The sequence below is a fragment of the Atractosteus spatula genome, chromosome 6 (genome assembly GCF_055471065.1).
Source record: "Atractosteus spatula isolate fAtrSpa1 chromosome 6, fAtrSpa1.hap1, whole genome shotgun sequence".
In the NCBI taxonomy this organism is placed as follows: domain Eukaryota; kingdom Metazoa; phylum Chordata; class Actinopteri; order Semionotiformes; family Lepisosteidae; genus Atractosteus; species Atractosteus spatula.
Genome location: NC_142711.1, coordinates 62,142,958 through 62,163,396, shown reverse-complemented (window position 1 = coordinate 62,163,396; position 20,439 = coordinate 62,142,958). Strand labels below are relative to the sequence as shown.

Sequence of the window (20,439 nt, the reverse complement as noted above, 5' to 3'; positions counted from 1 at the left end):
TTAATGTGAATACACACACTGAGTCCCAAAATCCATTTTTTGCCTTTTATGGAACTTCAGCTTTTCTCAAACTCAGTCTTAAACCCTGTTTTTTGTTTTCATCAAATGTGTGAAAAAGAATCTAATCATTTAGTTTAATATATTTAACGTTTTTCTCCATTAATATAAAATAGGTTTATCACAGGATGCGACGCTCTCCGGTTTCCTGACCTTGACTGCCCCCTCATGGCGGTCTGAGGGACAGCAGCGTGCCCCCCTCTCCCGCTCTTACAGGCGCCGGCACGGAGTCGTGGCAGGTGGGGCGGCTGGGGTCCAAGGTCCGAGGCCAGATCAGCCACACCCGCATGTTCATCCCAGCAGTGTCCAGGCGCCCTTTCCACCCAGTCCGGGGACACGTTTCCGGGTGAGCCGGCGTATCTGAATTTCCTCCAGTGTGCGTTTGCGCCCAGTGATACCCCCTGATTCTCTCCCACTGCGCCCCCAAACCCTGGCTTTTCCTCACCGCCCACCCTCTGAGGACGAGTGGGCAAGGAAAGAGGAGCGAGAGAAAAGTTCAAAATATAGCCTGCGCCGCACAAGTGCGGAAAAACTTAGTGGCACAACAGCATCGCTCAAATTATTAAACATTGGAGTGGGAAAAAATGCTCCTGTACACAGAAGAGTTGTTTTTAACTGTTAAAGCATCCCAACTGTACCCACAGTTAAAACAAAATCCTAACTATGCTGAGTAACTAGAGGACTAGATCAGAATGAGGTAGTACAGTAGGGCTGAAAAATGACATTTCCTATTATGATTATTAATTCATTATTATTATTAACAAGCCAACACGGTAACAGAACAGTGCCCATCTTATCAGTAATTTGTCAGTTCAATCAGGATCGCAAATTACCTGTCTCATCCAAGCAGCACCCCTCCCTGCAGACAATCTTTAAAATAAACATAATCAAACAGGCAGAAAAAAAATTATATCAGATCCTTCCCGCATCCTCAATCCTGAAGACCAACTTCTTCCTTCTGTCAAACGCTTTAGGGTTCCCAAATGCAAGTCAAACAGATACAAACACTCCTTTGTTCCACTGTCCATTACAGCTGTCCACGCAAATGGCAAGGATAAACACAAATTCTGACCTTTACACTCCACTTGTGTGCAATGTTTTGTAATGCGTTATAAATGTTGTATGTCGTTATGTGTTATACAGGAGTAATGTGCAATGTGTGTTTTTTTTCTGCATTATATTTAAATGTGCAGAAGTGCTGTTTGTCCCGAAAAATTTCCCGCAGGGGGCAATAAGTCTTCTCATCTTAACTCCAGTCCTGGGTGGCTGCATAGCTGTAGAGTTTACGTTTCTTTACCTCATCAGCACCAGAAACTGGGGAAATCAGTTAACCTGCTTCAGTTCAATTACTAACCACTCAGCTGACTTGTGGTGAGTTAAGCTGGAGTGAAAGACAAGGGTTTGCTTCAGTGTCTTGCTCTGAACGCCTGGCATTGAGACGTGCCCATACGCCGGTGACTTCACAGCCAAGGACACAACCCCTCTTCTTCCCTTCCTCTTTCAACCACTAGATGGCAGTAGCGGGCGGCATGATCCTTCAATCGAACGGAAGGGGGCGTTACGCCAAAGGGGATGAGCTTCGTGTCCATAGAGAAGACACCACACACCAAACGGAAAACAAAGCATAAACATACCTCATCAATTTCCTTGAAAAACACTTTTTTGGAAAGCCAAGACAGACCAATAGTGGTTGCAGCTATTTTGTTTTAGGGTTTTTTAATGTTTTTTTTTCTCAATTTTATTTTAGCTATTTTACGTTTTGGAGGCTGACCTAGTGGGGCTGAGCGCTGCTCCTCTGTCTTCGGAGTTTCACTCGCTGCACACATTTCATTATTACAATAACTTGCATTTTAGCTCTTTCCACCCTAAAGGGCAGTGCAGCACATCAGAGTGAGAAATCACTTCAACTGGTAGATGGTAAGAGTACAGAGTAGAAATTAGCCAAGACATCTGTATGAACACCCTACATGTGTGACCTCCAAATAAATCAGTATAACCCTGTTCAACCTACAGGACGCCTTCGAGTCAGTGTGATTTAACTTTCTGCTGGGTGATCTCTGGCTTATAGTGGGAGATAATCTGCACGAGTATAAACGAATTAATGACGAGAAACAACAGTCCAGCCAGCCAGATGAGAACAAATGTATTGTCCCCTTCAAATTCCAGATAATACGCAGGTGCCAGCCACAGGGCCTGCAAGAAAAAGAGAGCAGTCTTGAGAGCCTGGCAACCAGCTCTGGGCCTGAGAAGAGAGCAGAGACCAAACTAAGCAAAACAACAATCTGTTTCTTTACTTTTCTGACATCATTTCATTTGAAAGTATTACTGGGATTTTTCAAACAGACATTTGATCAGGACTTCTTAAGTTTGGCATGTATTTTACAAATGTACTAGATTGTTCTCACGTAAGCCAGCAACTGGAAAAATAAATACATCAGCAGTAACAAAACCTGCATTCCTTATTATGCATTTCTTTATCGAGGATAACTCACAGAGGGAACATATCTCATAACATATTCTCTGTATCGGAGAGATGAACACAAATGCAATACGCCATATAAAATGATCTGTTTGAATATTTCTTTACTTAACCTTAATGTTCATATATAAATTATAATAGTCTTAGAATTATGCAATTATGTAAGGTAGCTGTTACCTGACCAACAAACCACAGGCCAAGGAGCCCCAGTCCTTGCTTGAGTGATAACGTCAGGCAGGGGAGAACCAGAGGCAGCAGGCACAGGTACCAAAGGAAGTACTACAGACAAAAAAAAACAGGACACAGGACAAAGGTCATTACAGGACGATCAGTGGGAAATTATTCAGCTTCCTTTACCAATATAAACAGTTTCAAAACAAACATACAACACAGATTACTGTGAGTTATCCTTTGTGAGTCATTTCAGTCCCACCATTTCCAAGAACAAATGCGTTTTCTCTGCGGATAATTCACACGATCTCTGTCAGGTAGTTTAGTGGACACACTGGTCGCTTTAGTTTGAGCTACGAGACTTTTTAAATCCAAAGCAAACAGAACAGCCAGTGTCACCAGGGACTAAGGGCGCTCTCATTAAGAAATGCACGCAGTTTCACATCGGAAAACTGCCTCGAGCAAAGCAAGGAACATGCCGGCACACTCATTTACAGAGGTCATGTGATGAGACAAAACAGCCAGGGCCCGAGACCTGGGAAGTGCAGACTTTGTTGAAGCTGACGAAGACGGCGGTGTGCAGGAAGCAGCAGAAGGCCAGGTCAGGGTGGAAGGCCAGCGAGGTCAGCAGCAGCAGCACCAGCTGGGGCAGGAAGGCGGCCAGCCCCAGAGCCAGGCTGGCCCGGCTCTCCGCCGTCAGGTACAGCATGTAGAAGTAGGCCGAGAAGTTGTGGCGGATGTCTCTCCTGGTCACGTGGTACAGGTACGTGTGCTCCACAAAGTCCCAGCCATACCTTCGACAAAAACAGGCCACAGAGAGAGAAAAACGGGTGAAACCAGAGAACAGAACCCCTGAGCCCCAGCTGGGCAGAACGCCATCTGGAACTTCCCAAAACAGTTCTTTCCAAATCATTTCTTCTTTGCGTTTCTGGATCAACAAGGCACATGCCTAATATAGCACAGTTCAAGGCATCGACTGGATGTCCTCGCCGAAGTCTCATTTCTCAACAGATAGACCCTGTCACAGCCCGACAGTGCGTGGGTCTTGGGTATTACAAAGACAACTGAACAGACAGCTCTCTGGGTTATTTCCCAGTGGACATCTCTTTCTCATCCACCCTCCCGCCTGAGGGCCATCGGCATCAAGCTGGTAAAGATCCAGGATCGCGCAGAGAGAGAGAGAGACGCAGAACTGGCCTTGCAGGATCGTCTCCAGCACACTTCTGGTTTACTCAGGCTGTTCTTCCACAATCCATTCCATTCAGAAGCTAGAGTCAATCGCTGTGTTTCTGTGAAGGAACAGGTAAAGGCCAATTCTAACACAACGGTTCGGAGCCGCCTGAAGAAGGCACTCCTGCACCCCTGAAGACGTCTCAACAGCCGAAATATTGTTTCTCCTTTCCGTTATCCAGCATGGAATTGACCTTTACATGTCCCTCTACAGCCGACGCGCAACGTCACAGCTAACCCCCTCAGACACTGTATTCCTGTGGTCTCTGGCTCGGGCAGGCTCAACACCGCAAAACTCTACAAGAAGAAAGACGTTTACAATCTCGGCGAGCCCAGCTTTAACAAGAGACAGAAGGCGGCACTAGCTCCACAAGCTCAGGGAATTCTTCCAAGGAGCGTAATCCATCCCGGAGATGCCGATGGCTGACGAACCGCAGGGAACGGTGCTGCTGTCATTCCTCTATTGAAAGCAGCGGGAACGCGTCTCAGAGCCTGCGCTGGCTCCCTCGGGGGCCTCTCACCATTCCCTGCACCGGGGTCGCGTCGGGGGGCGGACCTCAAACTCACATGTGATAAAACACCAGGCCGAGCCCACAGAACGTTGCCCCAGCCACGGCCGCGAACAGGAGCAGGTCTCTGCTCAGGAGCCCGGAGAGCAGCGTGGGGGCGGGCCGTCTCTGCAGCGACAGGGCGATGGGAATGGCGTAGGTCGCCGGGTAGATCTTCATGTGCACCGCCAGCCCGTAGCACAGCGCGGCCCGGCTCAGGCGGCCCCGCTCCAGCAGGTACAGAGTGGCGACCACCAGCACCGCCAGCAGGGACTCGGCGTTCCCCCGGCTGGAGACGCCCATGGGCAGGGGGTTGAGCAGCCACAGGGCGCAGTAGCGGCAGGCCGCCGGGCTGCCCAGCCCCCGGAGCCGCAGGAGCTCGTGCAGCAGCAGGGCGGAGAGGACGTCGCACGTCACAAACAGCAGCTTCCCGAACACCGCGGCGACGTAAACGTTGGGGGTGAGAATCCAGGCCAGCAAAGGGGTGTAGCGGTACGTGGCCCTCTTATAGGGGGAAGAGCCCTGGGAAAGCAAGGCAGGAGCGTTCAGGTGGCGGGAGAAACACGGCAGAGCTTCTGCAGGCTACAGAACGACGACAAAAGAAAACGTCTCAAAATGCAAAAGGCAGTTTCCCTGTAGCGATCTCTGTAAATGTTACCAGGGCGATTAGCCTTTAGATTATCATGGATCAGGCGGAAAATGGATCATTTCAGTGAGACAAGTTCAGTAAAAACATTGAGTAAGTAATATACCCAAGGATCAGCAATCAAGTCATAATTACAAGTAGTATTTTAATATCATAACTACTTGTTTCAAACTCGACAAATGCATGCGTGTTCATTAAAATGCACAACGCTTCTGCGTACAAACCTGGGTGACGAATCGTGAGGCATCTGTGAAAACATGGTAGTCGACGTCGGTGTATTTCACCACCATGACCTTGTCCTGATACATCCCATAGAAGACTAGAAGGATCCTCATCACGTACGCTGTGCCAAACAGCGCTCCCTTCTTCAGAAGCAGGGCGGTGGTCCAGTCCCTGAAGGCGGCCATCGGACAGCAGCAATTTCGCCCTGCTCTCCCAGGGGGGCGCACCACACTCCCGGGGGAGTTCTAGGCTCTTCAAGCAAGAGAACAAGATTCCCACAAGTTCCCGTCACTGTCGGAGTTTCCTAATTTAAGCCAAAATGTTTTACCACCACATACGATTCCAGAGGACATCATGGCATCTGAAAAGTAATACCAAAAGTTGTTAAATAAAGCACAGACCGGTTCATGGCTCTACAATCAGCCACACCTCGAAGGGGGGGCGATGTCTTGACACGGATCTGCTTTAAAAACCTTTTCAATTTCCCGTCCAAGTGGGGGCAGTTCCCCCCTCAAGCCGCCAGGTCTGTGAGAGCACTGGAACTTGTGAAATAAATGGCCACTAAGGGAGACCAACGTTGAACTTGTCAAAACACAAACAATGCCGCTGAAGAATGCGGACCTGTGCTGTATCAGTCCTGACAAACTCTTCAGCTGATCGGAACGAGCGAAGTATCTCTAGCTCTTCTACTTTAAATTATGTGTATAACAAATTACATCATTTGACATGAGTGCAGACGTGCTAGGGCGGGGCGGTGGCTCTGTGGCTCAGGATCTGCGCCTGTGGCTGGAAGGTTGCTGGTTCAAATCCTGCGGCCGGCAGAGGAATCCTACTCTGTTGGGCCCCTGAGCAAGGCCCTTAACCCCAGCTGCTCCAGGGGCGCTGTATAAATGGCTGAGCCTGTGCTCTGACCCCAAGCTTCTCTCTCTGTCTGTGTGTCTCATGGAGAGCAAGCTGGGGTCTGCGAAAAGACAAATTCCTCATACAAGAAATTGTATATGGCCAATAAAGTGATCTTATCTATATCTTATTTTGAAGAATAATGATACATTACGATGCGATTTTCACTGCAGTCTATCGCCGCTTTATATATAAAAAGAAGATTCACCCTTTTATCGACTGCAGTTAAAAACTTGCTGTTACACACTCAGATGAGATTATAAAGTAAATTACTGATATTACACGTGTGGAGTCTGTTTATATCGGATAAATGTAACTAAGGTGTCTCACCCCTTTGCAGCTGACAGCGCTACAACTAACTGTAGCTTTATTGCACACAGCGTACTCTAAGATAAACTATTTGCCTTCACTCTAAATAAACGGCCAGGATAACGCTTCAAAGACAATCAGACATTTAAAGAAAAACCGGCGAGATACCTCGGATTCACCGATTTTTATCGAGAGCCGCAATTTCCAGCACCAGGAAGTGACACAACGCGGAAGTCACCGTGCTGGCGTGGCACGTGACGGTTAACCGCGAGAGCGTCGCTCCTCTGTCGCCGCGGCAACCGAGAGGCTCCCGTGACGCCCGGTGGGCGGCACCGAGGGGGGCGGGAGGAAATGACGTCACGCCCGTGACGCCCTGGGGGAAGTGGTGACACGCCACTGTGTGGGTCCGGGTCAGTGCGGAGCGCCACTGTGAATCTGGGGAAGCCTGCCTGAGGGACAGAGAGAAGTGTCTGTTTCATCTTGGAAGAAATCTTAAAGAACAACTCAAAGACAAAAATATCCTAGAATGGCATATCAGTATCGACCGTCGCAGTACAACACCCCGCCCGATCAAGGTTTCCTGTGGAACATATTTCAGAGGTAAGAAATGTAAAACAACCCCCCCAAAAAAAAAAAAAAAAAAGGACGACACGATTTACGTGGAGATGGGTCTGTCCCACGTACCGTTTATTCGGTTTCCGTGTTTTTCTGGACGTGTTTCAAGCGAGGCGGCCTGGTCGCCGTGCTGATGTGAGCGCTTTCACGAAGCGGTGCCGGTGAACGGGGACCCGTGTGGGTGCAGTCGGTGGATTGCCTGATCTCCCCTGACCGACGTGTCACAGGCGCGTTGTTCTTTTGCTCTGGTGTGCTTTGCTGTATGGTGGGCGCCCGTCTGTCAGCGGTGACTTGCCAGCGGGTGCCGTTTCTTATCGCTCCAACGGATGAGGCAGGCTTGATCGCTGGGGATTTCCGTGGGCTCCGCGGACACGTACAGTACTGTGCAAGGCCCTGCCGTGTTGTCAGTACAAACACTGGTCTCTGAAGCCACGGGACGTGAGGTTTACTGGCAGGGTTAGTTGATTTCACGGCAGGTTACTTCTTAACTACCGAAATATGCAGGGAGATGACCTTACATCACCTGGGGTGTGGGACTAGTCTGCTATCTCCTGGATTTAGTTTCGACCTGAATAATCAATCACACAGTTAGTCCTTAGTTAGATTTTACATGGTTTTTAAGGGTCTTTTAACTCTGGTCACTGGAACTTTAATAAGTTCATGAAAGGTAGGGCTGTCAATAAAAACAACTTGGGGGCTGGCGCGATGTGTGACAATTGTGCAGTTAACTGGAGAATTAGTCCTGCTCTCCTAACTGAGAGCTCAGGTGGAACAGAAAGCCCGTGACTTCAGGCCCGCTAGAAGTGGAGATGGGCTCCTCAGGTTGAAATCCTAGGTGCTGCAGGATCTCCGTGATCCGTGTCTAAACATCGGAGGGGATGTTCTAATTACATTTACTCTGGCCTTGGGACTGAATTGAATCAAGGAATTTCAGAAATCAGAGCAAACTGTGGTCATTTACGCATCTTTATGCAGCTCTGATGGTACTTTATCTGAAAGGTATCGCTGCTCATCTTGCTTCTGTCGGGTTTCTAAAGGAAGGGAGGGCGGCGCTGCTCGTCAGTCGTCATCAGGAGTTGCTTGGTGTCAGTTTTTCATGCCTGCACAGCTGCCAGTTACTTCATTGACTCAGAGAGGATGGACATCCATCCTTTTTTTTCACTACTTTATCCAGTAGCAGGGTCACACCGGGGAGCCAGGCAAGCCAGGGGCGCAAGATGGGGTACACCCTGGGTGGGGTGCCAGTCCATCACAGGGCACAGACACACTCTCACACCGGGGTCCAAGAAGCCAGTTAACCTACCAGCAGGTCTTTGGACTGTGGGGGCAAACCAGAGCACCTGGAGGAAAGTGCTGACCACTGGGCCACCGTGCCACCTGAACATGAATGTTTTTGAGTCCTTTCTCTGAAGGGGTTAGTTAAAAGGACGCTATTACACGTTGAAGTGCTGAAAGTAATCAGTTCCGTTCAATCAAAGCTGATGAGCCAGTGATGTAAGGGGCAACTCAGCTGGAAGAAAACCATCTGGGAACCCCGGATTAAGGCACGCAATACTGAAATATATAGATGGAAAAAAGAATCGCAGCATTTTCTGGAATTAGAATACTATACTTATAGCTGATGTACTTTCACAAAAAGTTGTCCATTTGTTTTAAGCCCTCTGACCAGCAGTACAGCTTGTGCAGTGAGGCATTGCAACTTGCCAATCACACGACAGCTCGTTTGGTGCACTTTTACCCAAAGAGGCCCAGGTGGAACAATGCCTGATCAGGTCACCTTTGAAAGGCTTTTTAATTCAAAGCTTAGGTCACTGCAAGAAAAAGTCATTTTTTGTGGATTCCATAATGCCTCGAATGTCACCAGAAGCAAGGGAGAGGGCCATTGGCATGCTGCAGGCAGGCCTGTCATGTGCCAGCGCTGCCAGACACTATGGAGTAAACCGCTTCACTGTCTCCCGACTACAGAGAAGGTTACAGCAGACCGGCAGGCCAGATGACCGTCCAAGATCCTGTCGCCCTCGAGTGACCACACCAGAGCAGGACCGACGCATCAAACTGGTCTATCTGAGAGATCGTTTCAGATCTGCTCCCCGTACTGCTGCTGAAACTGCCAGCAGACACAACGCCCGCACCAGTGACAGGACAGTGAGGCTCCATGCTGCTGGCCTTAGAGCAGGGCGACCTGTCAGAGGCCCTCTGCTCACACCTCCTAGACATCACCCCGACTGGCTTGGGCCAGACAGAGGCTGCGATGGACTCGTCAGCAGCGGCATCAGGTCCTCTTCACGGATGAGTCACTCTTCAGCCTGTTCCACGTAGACGGGAGGCCCAGAGTGTGGAGGAGGAGGTGTTGCGTTTCTTTTTTCCATCAGTATATATATATTTAAAATACTTCCAGCAGATGCTGTTGGAGGTCCTGTGTTTAATATCGGGGTGCATCTGAAAGCAGGGCAGGGACTGATGCTGTTAACCCGTCACATGTGAACCTATGACTGTACTGCGACGTCGTCAAGCAGTCACAGTGGACAGAAGTGGAAACGCACTGTGCAGGTTGTTACTGTCTGCAAGTTCCTGATTGTCATGGGATGTGTTGCAAGGCCAGCATGTTGTGTAACATATTCAAGATGGACAGCAAACAGCACAGTTTTACATACAAGCTAGTCAGTGCGTAAAATTCAATTCAATTCAAGCTTTATTGTCCCCTAGGGGAAGTTTGTTTTACAGCACAGTCAAAACACAACACAATGACAAATACACATCATCAAAAGGGAAGAGAATGCAGTAGTATTACAGGAGAAAAGAGAAGCAAGAGACAAGGTAGTGACTCTGCATTGTTTAAGAGTGTGATTGCAGTGGGAATGAAAGATTTCCTGAGTCTCTTGGTTTTACACCTGAGGGCACAGAGGCGTCTCCCAGATGGGAGAAGTGTGAATTCACAATGGAGGGGGTGAGACACACACTCCCTGATGCTTTTGGCTTTCTTAGTCACCGTCTGTTTGTAAAGGATGCTTAAGTTGGTTTGATTATTCCTGATTATTTTGCCACTTATATTCACTTACTTACCAAGCCTGTTACAATTACCGGTACTCATGTTGCCAAACCAACAAGTGAAGCAGCATGTTAAGACGCTTTCAATGAATGATTTGTAGAAAAGTCTTAAGGATGGTTTTATCCACCTTAAAGTAGCTGAGTTTTCTAAGAAAGAAGAGTCTCTGTTGGCCTTTTTTATAGATCGTGTCAAATGGGTTGCCCGCGTGTCTGAAGTGGCTGAAGTTGTGGGACCATCGAGATGAAAGTGCTGTGTACAGTACCAGATTTAAAAAGCAAAAAGCATACAACTGGAGGAAATGGTATCTCTTTCTTCTTCGCGGTTCTCTTATTTGTCCGTGTGGATGCCTCTATCACTACAGTACATCACAGAGCTCCTTGCACAGAGTGTCTGTGTGCTCTAATACTGCACTTAGGTTGCCTTGTTCGTATCCCTGAAGAGCGAGCAAAAACCGTACAAAGTTGATCTTTGTTGCCGGCTCGTGTTGGGAAAGACTCACGGACCTATTATACCCTGAGGCCCTGCACGTTTTTTCCACGGTGTGTAAGCTACTGTAAGGGGAAAATGACACACCCACTGTGAAGCAGTGAGCACTCCAAGGAAAATAAAATGTTCCCCCAAATAAATGTTTAACCTCGTCTCCACCCGCATACTTCTTGGTTTGGCCACACACTGAAGTGCTTAGTTGTGCCACAACACGTTGCGTTGCCTGGACGCCTTGTGTCACGTGACCGGCACTGTGGCGTGGTCAAACGTCAAGTGAGTCACTCAGCCTCTGAGAGAGTCTCAACTGAATCATGGGGCAAAACCAGACATCGTTTTGGAGCTGGTGATGCTGATACCAGGGGGGGGGGGGTTCCTGCTAATTTTATGAGCAAGGTGAAAAATAAAAAGCTGTATTTGAATAAACACACTTGCTCCCGTGTGTACGCAGGCGAAGACAGATACTTCTGTGCAAGTTACGTTCCTACTCTGTGAGCCAGATTGTAGGAATGAAATTGCCTTCTTTTGGTTTCAAGTTTAACATAGCAAATTATTCCCCATATCATGAAGTGTTACCCTGCAGTCCTGAAATAAGGCTACACAGTGGTTTACCTATATCATTGTCTGTCACCACTAGTCAAATGAAATACTTTTGACGTCACCTATTCTACCCCAGGCAAAACTGTTTAAATGCTCCTAGATTTATCTTGCACTTCACCTGCCTGCGATGAGCAGGGGTACCAGTGCAGCCCCAGAGCTGTTTTTAGTCACAACAACGACTCGCACCAGTAACTCCAATTTTTATGAAAGAGAGAGTTTCCGTAAAAATAACAGAAAGTTAAGGACAGAAAGTTACAGTAGCTGGTTACCAGGACGTCACAGTAGTCAATCCAGTCCTGCAGGTTTTTTCATAGCTCAGTATTTTCATACCAGCTGTGAGAGAGGATCTGTCACTGTGCTTGCCTGTGATGCAGGTCTACACCTATTAGTGTGATAGCTGTTATCTGCAGAATTGTAAAAAAAGACCTGTAAATGTACTTTACCTTCATAAGGTGTAACAGTGAACTGCTGACAAAACAGACGGAACAGTAGAGGTCATCTATCTCTACCATGTCACTGGCTGTTCATGTTGTTAGGCATGGTTGGTAGGTATGTTACTCTTAGGTTGACAGTCCTGGACCTGCAGGGCCGGTCAGTGTGTCTGCAGGATGTCCAGTCCTGGACCTGCAGGGCCGGTCAGTGTGTCTGCAGGGTGTCCAGTCCTGGACCTGCAGGGCCGGTCAGTGTGTCTGCAGGGTGTCCAGTCCTGGACCTGCAGGGCCGGTCAGTGTGTCTGCAGGGTGTCCAGTCCTGGTCCTGCAGGGCCGGTCAGTGTGTCTGCAGGGTGTCCAGTCCTGGTCCTGCAGGGCCGGTCAGTGTGTCTGCAGGGTGTCCAGTGCTGGACCTGCAGGGCCGGTCAGTGTGTCTGCAGGGTGTCCAGTCCTGGACCTGCAGGGCCGGTCAGTGTGTCTGACTAGTGATTGGAGTAAAGCTGCTAGGCTTGGATGGCCTTCAGTTCAAGGGTGTTCTGTAGATCGAGACTGCCCAGCCTGCTACTTCCAGTGCAGTGCAGGATTCTGCTACAAGTAACTTCTCCAACAATTGAATGGATAAGTAGAAGGTTTAGTAACGAGTAGCACCTTACCTGTTACAGTAAAGTAGAGTGGAGAGTAAGGGGTCGTTGTCCAGCTGTCCAGCTCTAGATTCTCGTCGTGGTAATCAGAAAGTGATCATACTGGTCTGGGGGTCATCAGATTAGTTCTGGACATGCCTGCAGTGAACAGCGCAGTCCAGGCTTGCACCGGTAAACCTGGAGAGTCTGGAAGCGGGGACAGTAAAGACATGGAGTGGAGAGTAATGCTGAAAATAAACCTCACAATATCCCTGGACTGAGGCTGGAGTGGCTTTGCCTGGGACAGCATGGCGGTTTTGCCCATTGCTGTCTGCTTGTGCGTGAGCCTGGGGAAACAAGCTCTGCAGAACAGCGAAGACATGGCCTGTAGAGAAAGGGCTTCAGATGGAGCAGATAGAGACTGGCCAGGGCAAGGCCCCCCTGTACGTCTGGCCTTGTGTGTACAGTACACTTCGCTTCTGTGCCACACGAGGAGGGAACTGCTCGCTGACTGACCTCAGTCTAACCTGGTTAAATGCAGATGCCCAAGAGTAAGCGAGGCAGCCACATACTGTACGCTCCTGCCTTCCTGTGGCATCCAGCAGCCTGAACACCATCACAGCTCTTTGGCAATGTCACTCACCTGCGGGAAAACGGAAGAGCTATTGCATTGTTCTCTCCTTCTGCCTTGTCAATATTATCCTTTTTAATCCTTGCAGAGTGGATAAAGATCGGAGTGGGTCAATATCGGACACAGAGCTTCAGCAAGCTTTATCAAATGGTAAGTTTAAATTTCGAATATCATTATCGACTCATTGAAACCAAACCGTGTGTATCGTATGTTTGTATTTATTTTAGTTAGAGTTAGAAACGTCCGGAGAGATGAGATGAATAGCCTGATTGCTGGTTAGAATGAGATAGCTGAGACGCAGGTCGGTATAAGGGCGCTCATGTGTCGGCAGTGTAGAGGAAGAGGGACATTTTTTACGTAGCTCAGCATAACTGTCCTGTAACCTGACAGCAAATGTATCATTTTCACTTTGGCATGAACTGGGCGACACTATTGTACATGTCAGCATCTGTTTCTGTAGCATCAGTATCGTATGTGCTGTTGACGCGTAATCTGTGCCTCTTTATTCAGTTTATCTCTTATTATTGATCCAAGTAAGGGGGGGGGAGAGAAACACCCAGACAAAGTAAAGTATTGATTGTTCCCAACCCTTTTCCATCGTGTATAATATAGCTTCAGAACCTAAGGGAAGATGCTATACCACGTAGTATGTTTTTTTTTTCTTTGTGAATTCAGTTGTTGCTACTGGGTGCTATGTAGTAACCTTGGAAATGCTTATTGATAATAGTGTGACCCTGATAAAACCAGTAAACATGTGACTAAGGGATAATCAGCTGCGAGTGTGTGAAATTCCTGATGGCCTGTACAGTGTTAAATAGGAGGGGCCCTTGACGAAATATCTAGAATGAGAAGAACTGGATGTTGTATGAAGAATGGCTCACAGATACACTGTTGATGTGCTTTTAAACCTGAGAGCAGGAGCCATGACTTTTCTCAGAGAGTAGTGGGAGCATTGAAGAAGCTATATCTGAATATTACTCTCGCAGTGTCAAAATTAGAGGTTAATTCGCTTCCAGGGAAATTGGCCCTCGGTGTCTCTGTGTGTGTATGTCCCCTGTGCTGGACTGGTGTCCTGCCCAGGGTGAGTGTGTGTATCTGCCCTGTGATGGACTGGCGTCCTGTCCAGGGTGAGTGTGTGTGTCTGCCCTGTGATGGACTGGCGTCCTGCCCAGGGTGAGTGTGTGTGTCTGTCCTGTGATGGACTGGCGTCCTGCCCAGGGTGAGTGTGTGTGTCTGTCCTGTGATGGACTGGCGTCCTGTCCAGGGTGAGTGTGTGTATCTGCCCTGTGATGGACTGGCGTCCTGTCCAGGGTGAGTGTGTGTATCTGCCCTGTGATGGACTGGCGTCCTGTCCAGGGTGAGTGTGTGTATCTGCCCTGTGATGGACTGGCGTCCTGTCCAGGGTGTGTGTGTGTGTCTGCCCTGTGATGGACTGGCGTCCTGCCCAGGGTGAGTGTGTGTGTGTCCTGTGATGGACTGGCGTCCTGTCCAGGGTGAGTGTGTGTGTCTGCCCTGTGATGGACTGGCGTCCTGTCCAGGGTGAGTGTGTGTGTCTGCCCTGTGATGGACTGGCGTCCTGTCCAGGGTGAGTGTGTGTGTCTGTGCCCTGTGATGGACTGGCGTCCTGTCCAGGGTGTGTGTGTGTGTCTGCCCTGTGATGGACTGGCGTCCTGTCCAGGGTGTGTGTGTGTGTCTGCCCTGTGATGGACTGGCGTCCTGTCCAGGGTGTGTGTGTGTGTCTGCCCTGTGATGGACTGGCGTCCTGTCCAGGGTGAGTGTGTGTGTCTGCCCTGTGATGGACTGGCGTCCTGCCCAGGGTGAGTGTGTGTGTGTCCTGTGATGGACTGGCGTCCTGTCCAGGGTGTGTGTGTGTGTCTGCCCTGTGATGGACTGGCGTCCTGTCCAGGGTGAGTGTGTGTGTGTCCTGTGATGGACTGGCGTCCTGTCCAGGGTGAGTGTGTGTGTCTGCCCTGTGATGGACTGGCGTCCTGTCCAGGGTGAGTGTGTGTGTCTGCCCTGTGATGGACTGGCGTCCTGTCCAGGGTGTACCCTGCCTTGCGCCTGTTGCTTGCCGGGAGAGGCTCTGGCTCCCCCCAGCCCTCAATTGGAAGAAGTGATTAGAAAATGGATGGATAGTGTTCTGATTAGCTTTTGAAAAGCTGGCTCTGCAGTTTATTCTTCTTGTTGTCTTCAGATATCTGCAGAAGATTTCATGCAGGAGTGATACAATGAAGCGTTGTGTCCCTGCTTTGTTGTTGAGCCTCCAGCTGCCCTGTGAGGAACCCAGAGCGAAGTGTTTCTGTTGGCTTTGGGTGCTGCTGTCTTTTCCGTGAGCGCTGCTTCAGAGTGGAGTGAACTGAACACTCTTGTGTTGCTGGACACAGGAGGTCCTTGTTTAGTTATTTTGTGGTGGAAATATTCAAGCTGTCACAGAAATGGCCATTAACACTTGCATGCTTTGTGCTTAAGAGTGCCTCCCATTTTTAATATGATTTAGTACCCGTTATGATTTGCAGTGTGTCTTAACTCACAGGGGGTTAGTACAGAATAAACTGGCCCCCAGCTCCCAGTCTGGGTGGATTTCGGGTAATTCATGACTGTTTTCAGTCTCATCCAGCTTTGAAGTCAGGCTTGGCTCTCTTGAGCAAGAGAGTTTTGTTTGTCCTGTTCGATCAAGCAGAAAGTTTATTCCAATAAATTGAGGGTCATATTTTTCATAGCTATTCGCTTAGCTTGAAAGCTTGTTCTTTTTTAAGAATTAGAAGTATTAATCTGTCATGAGCAAAACAAAACCTGAGACCAGAAAAAAACACATTTTGTCATGATAGTTGTTTATTTCTACTTTCCAAAACATGAAAGGAAGAAGACTGTGGACAAGTGAAGGAGCTGTTTTGAAGCTAAAGGCTTGGGCAACAGTTGCGCAACAGAGTAAAAGCCAGCTGATTTGGTGGAGAGTTAAGGCCAGGTTACTGAAAACTTAATTTGCCTCCTTTTAATACTGTGCTAGAGACGCTGATTTCACAGCAACCTTAGAAGACGCACTGTACTCGAGAAGACACAACATTCATAGGAGAAAGTGTAGAAGCTCTTATTGATGAGATGTTTCTCTACATAAGTCCCTCAGAATGGTTTAGGCCATGAATCATAGTTCACAGCATAGTTGGCTTGTTTTTCACTCTGCTCTTCAGGGTAAGATGGCCTAGCCTGTGCCTCAGTCTGTGTGTATTCCTCAATAGTGTGATGCGTTTTGTAATTCTTCTGGTTTTCAGAAGGCACTGATATTTCTGGTTTTGTTTTCTCGCCCTTTTCTTCAGGTACATGGACACCTTTTAACCCAGTGACTGTCCGATCAATCATATGTAAGTCGTCATTTCCAAGAAACTGGTGACCTGTTAAGGAATCCGGGCTGTCCACTCTGTTTCCTCTTGAGAGGGCGTTAGTGTCTGTGTGTTGGTCTTCGGATCTGTTTTCTGATTACCCCGCAGGATGGAGATGTGCTTACAGTAGTCCTTTTTGACTTGACTGTAAAAAAAATGTGTTTGCATGTCATCCCAAAAGAATATATTTTAATTTACAATAAATGCAGGTTTACTTAAAACACGAAACAAAATGGGGGTTACATCTTTGCTCTGGGTGACATTATTTTAAATACCAGAAAACATCATACTATCGTTTTGAGGTCAAGTTAGAGCTTTGATTTGCCTTACGTTTGGTGAAAAACTGGAGCGACTAGAACATTCATGGGATTTCATTTAGACCAACAACTGTGGCTTTGTGCTTTGTAACGCTGAACTGCCTGTGACAAAGCCACTTTTTGGGCAGAGTGAAAAGTAGTAACAATTCATAGGCTTCAGAAAGTGTTTCTGAGTTTGTACTTTGCTTTAGTTTACACTTTGGCTGAAGGTCCAACAAAAACGCTAACTATAACTAAAAATGTAACTGGAAATTAAAAAGAAAGCATTTTTAACAACCTCATTCCATAGTGCTTCTTCTATTGTGTTTTGTGTGAATGAGGATTTTGGGACTAATATGGCATTTATGTATAGGAAACTTGAATTTGAATTTCTGGTGAAGTGAAATCAATTATCTCAAAATAAATCTTGCCAACAGAGCGCACTTGGTTTATATTTTGTTTTTGTTTTTTAATTTTGAGTGAGGTTTATCAGGTCAAGAGCTTTGAGATACTGTCTTTTAAAGTTGCTATATAAATTAGTTTATTACTGTATTTAATTTCATTTTCACCCTTTTTTGTATTTAGCCATGTTTGACAGGGACAATAAAGGAGGAGTGAATTTTAATGAGTTTTCAGGCGTCTGGAAATACATCACAGACTGGCAGAACATCTTCCGGACATACGACAGAGACAGCTCTGGACTAATTGACAAGAACGAGCTTAAGCAAGCTCTGGCTGGATTCGGTGAGAAATGTGTGCTTTTCATTTATCAAAGTAAAGCTCATACTTGGTGGTAATCTGTAAGACATTCCCTGACTTATTCCTGTAAGTGTTAGAATATAGTGTCAAAACAGTATAAAAAATACTTACATTTGATTTTTACAACTTGTCTACAGGTCTTTATGAATGGTGCAAATTTGTTCATTATGTTTGACATCATATATAAAATTGCAGGGGAATTAAAACTTGGAGTATGGCTGTTGTTATTAGTAAATTAAGCATTATTAGTAAAAAAAAAATACAAATCTTGTGTTAATTGGAAAAACATTCAAGGAGACAGGGAAACTATTAATCCTCTTGCACAGTTGTTCTATGGATGTTGGAAGACATTAAACACTAAGAGCTAAATATTTGTTTTATCAGTCTAGAGTCTTCTATCCAGCTAGGCTTTACCTTATAAACCTGTTTCATTGAGCAGCTGCTCAAACTTGAGAGATTAAAGATTATGAGAGGAGGAAACGTCAATGAATGTGTCTTTTAGAAGTGTGTGAAGCTAGACCATCATGCACCCTGTGTGATTTGACATTTTCTCTGCTTATTCTCTCAAGGTTATCGCCTCTCCGATCAGTTTTATGACATTCTCATTCAGAAGTTTGACAGACAAAGAAAAGGACAGGTGGCTTTTGACGACTTCATTCAGTGCTGCATTGTCCTACAGGTGACTTTCTTTGTCCGTTTTAGGAATGTTTGTGTCTTTGTGTATGTTAGTTACTGGAGACATGCTCCCTAGCTATGGTACATATGCTGGTTTCATATTCTACACTTTTTAAGCCATCAGTGCAGAGGAACTGTGGAAACTGAAAACAGGGGGAAGGAAATATTAGGTATTGACATTTTTAAGAAAAGAAAAGGTTTAAAGCAGCGCCTGTTCATTGCTGAGATGCTGTTCGCAGTGCTTCTGAAGTGATTCTAATAAACGAATATTTGTTTCATACTTCACTACTTGAAGTTTCCCGCATTGACTATTCTGCATATGTACCATAGCCTTTAAGTTCCTACTTAATGTATTTAAGGCAAGATTACTTCTTGTATGCTAAACATCTTTTGATGGGTGACAGCTGGAAAAAAGTGTAACGTTTTAAACCTATGATTAAAACATGTTTGCAGTGAATTACAGAAAACAACGGTTTTGTGTAGCTGTTTAGCTCTTTCTGCAAAAAATGTAAAAGATCTACATCAATTAAAAAAGATTTGCACCATAAACGCAACACTTTAAAATCCATTTACCTTTCATTTGCAGAGACTGACGGATGTGTTCAGGAGGTACGACACAGATCAGGATGGCTGGATTCAGGTGTCTTATGAACAGTACTTGTCGATGGTCCTCAATGTTGTATAATAGCAAAGCACCATTCCTGGACCACTGACCATGTGGACAGCCTGATGTTCCAGAAAGGTCTTCCATGTTGTCTTACCCTTCTCTTACTGCAGATGAGGCGGAGAAATTGAGGATGAATCGCTCCTTTTTATTTGATTTACTAATATGTTAATAGTTCTGATTCAGGCTGTGAATGTCACTTGTAAAATTAATTGCATACAGTCCTGAAGATGTTGTCCTACACCCATGAAGCATGGCCCTAACTGACACAGAGCCTTTTATATCCTAGTGGCCCACAGTCTCAAATCCACATGGTGAAAGCAGGTAATGTTTAGACATAATTCCTGCTTTTAAGTTCACTACATTAGTTCATATCCTGAAGCAAATCTTTTTTTTAACAAACGATACTTACATTATACTACATTAGAAAGTACAGTGCCAAGTAGAAGTAGCTCAAGCTTTTGTAAAGCCTTTGTTTTATGATTTTGTAATGCATGGTGCCTTAAACTGTACAGCTGCTTCGTTTTTTTTTCCGAAAATACTTAATGCAAAGTTGTGCAGGAAGTGGTCTGATCCCCAAATAAGATCATGTAGAAATGATCCTGGGAGAGTTGGCAGCAAACAAGCATGAATTGATGGTCACAAAAACACGTGAGTAAGACTTCAGTGGGGTCTCCCAAGACAGCAGCAGGTTTTAAACTGCTAGCAACTAACTGAAAGGTTGCTTTGAAGAACTTGGAATAGAATCTCTATAAATGCCAAAATAGACTGAAAACGCAACAGTACTTTCTCCTGTTCCTCTGATCAGTCAGGACACAATGAGATATAGAACTGTTACTCCTTATGCACTTGATGAAAGTTTTAGATTGACAGACTGAACAGTGATATTTGTGCGGAAGTGCTAAAGAATGCAAAAAAAAAATTGAAGAGGGCTTTTTTCAAGCCCAGGTCTCTCTTAAAATAGTATATGGTTTTAGCTATATATTTATGTTCATGTCTATTGACCTGTCCTCTAAAGCAGAGAGATTCCTTCTGATGCCAAGACAGAGCAGTCTTCCTGGACCCGAACTCTCCCCACAATAAACCAGTGTCCTACAGGAACCCGTTTCGTAGAATGAATGAAGATGCAGCAGGTCGGGGGATTGTGTAGTTGTCTGTGTGGTAGCTACAGGATGCTACACATGCTGCAAATTCAGAAACATATCTGTACTAAACTGCCCTGCAGGACGTGGAAATGGCCCTTTCTGTCTTGATGTTGTAAACAGGACATTGCCAGTTTATTTTGTAATGGTGTTGGAGTACCATTTTGTAACGCAGAACTCATCATTCCTGTAAAGCTCTCTCATTCCTCTGGTGTCAGACTTGCCTTTGGTGCCCTGGAGCTGCAACAGTGACAAAGTAAATCAAAACAGCTCCTTAATTGTCAAAGTTGCCAAAACTATCCTTGTCCATGAATGAAAAAGGGAGATGGGACTTTAGAGCACATGGAATGTAATGCAGATCATCTCATTTTTCACAGTCCACAAAGCTGGTATAGAATGCAACTTATTTTGTATATTAAAATAATGTTAATATTACCATGTATGTGTGTATTCCTTACAAGGTTTTTAATTTTTGCTTCGTTTTATAAAATCTTTTCTCCAATTAAAGACTGCAGCTTGAGAAACAACATAATAC

At 46.3% G+C, this 20,439-nt stretch overlaps 2 protein-coding genes across 4 annotated transcripts; one reads left to right on the top strand and one right to left on the bottom strand.

Moving 5' to 3' along the window:
- Positions 1-1,756: 1,756 nt before the first annotated feature.
- Positions 1,757-7,361, bottom strand: pigm (phosphatidylinositol glycan anchor biosynthesis, class M). 3 transcript variants are annotated; one of them, XM_088919696.1, is made up of 6 exons: positions 7,247-7,361; positions 5,356-5,714; positions 4,505-5,007; positions 3,243-3,501; positions 2,714-2,815; positions 1,757-2,250 (listed from the first exon to the last, which is right to left on the bottom strand). In XM_088919696.1, exons 2-6 carry the CDS (start codon positions 5,536-5,538, stop codon positions 2,083-2,085), a joined length of 1,215 nt encoding a protein of 404 aa, XP_088775822.1. In that variant the 5' UTR covers positions 5,539-5,714; positions 7,247-7,361; the 3' UTR covers positions 1,757-2,082. The 3 variants fall into 3 exon arrangements, with proteins under 3 accessions (XP_088775822.1, XP_088775823.1, XP_088775821.1); XM_088919697.1 differs by lacking the exon at positions 7,247-7,361 and adding an exon at positions 6,731-6,806 and having other exon boundaries at positions 3,203-3,501; XM_088919695.1 differs by lacking the exon at positions 7,247-7,361 and adding an exon at positions 6,731-6,806.
- On the top strand, positions 6,899-20,343 carry pdcd6 (programmed cell death 6). Its single transcript, XM_088919698.1, has 6 exons — positions 6,899-7,162; positions 13,080-13,141; positions 16,306-16,350; positions 17,250-17,408; positions 17,993-18,102; positions 18,685-20,343. The coding sequence occupies exons 1-6, from the start codon at positions 7,089-7,091 to the stop codon at positions 18,781-18,783; spliced, it is 549 nt and encodes a 182-aa protein (XP_088775824.1). The 5' UTR covers positions 6,899-7,088; the 3' UTR covers positions 18,784-20,343.
- Positions 20,344-20,439: the final 96 nt, after the last annotated feature.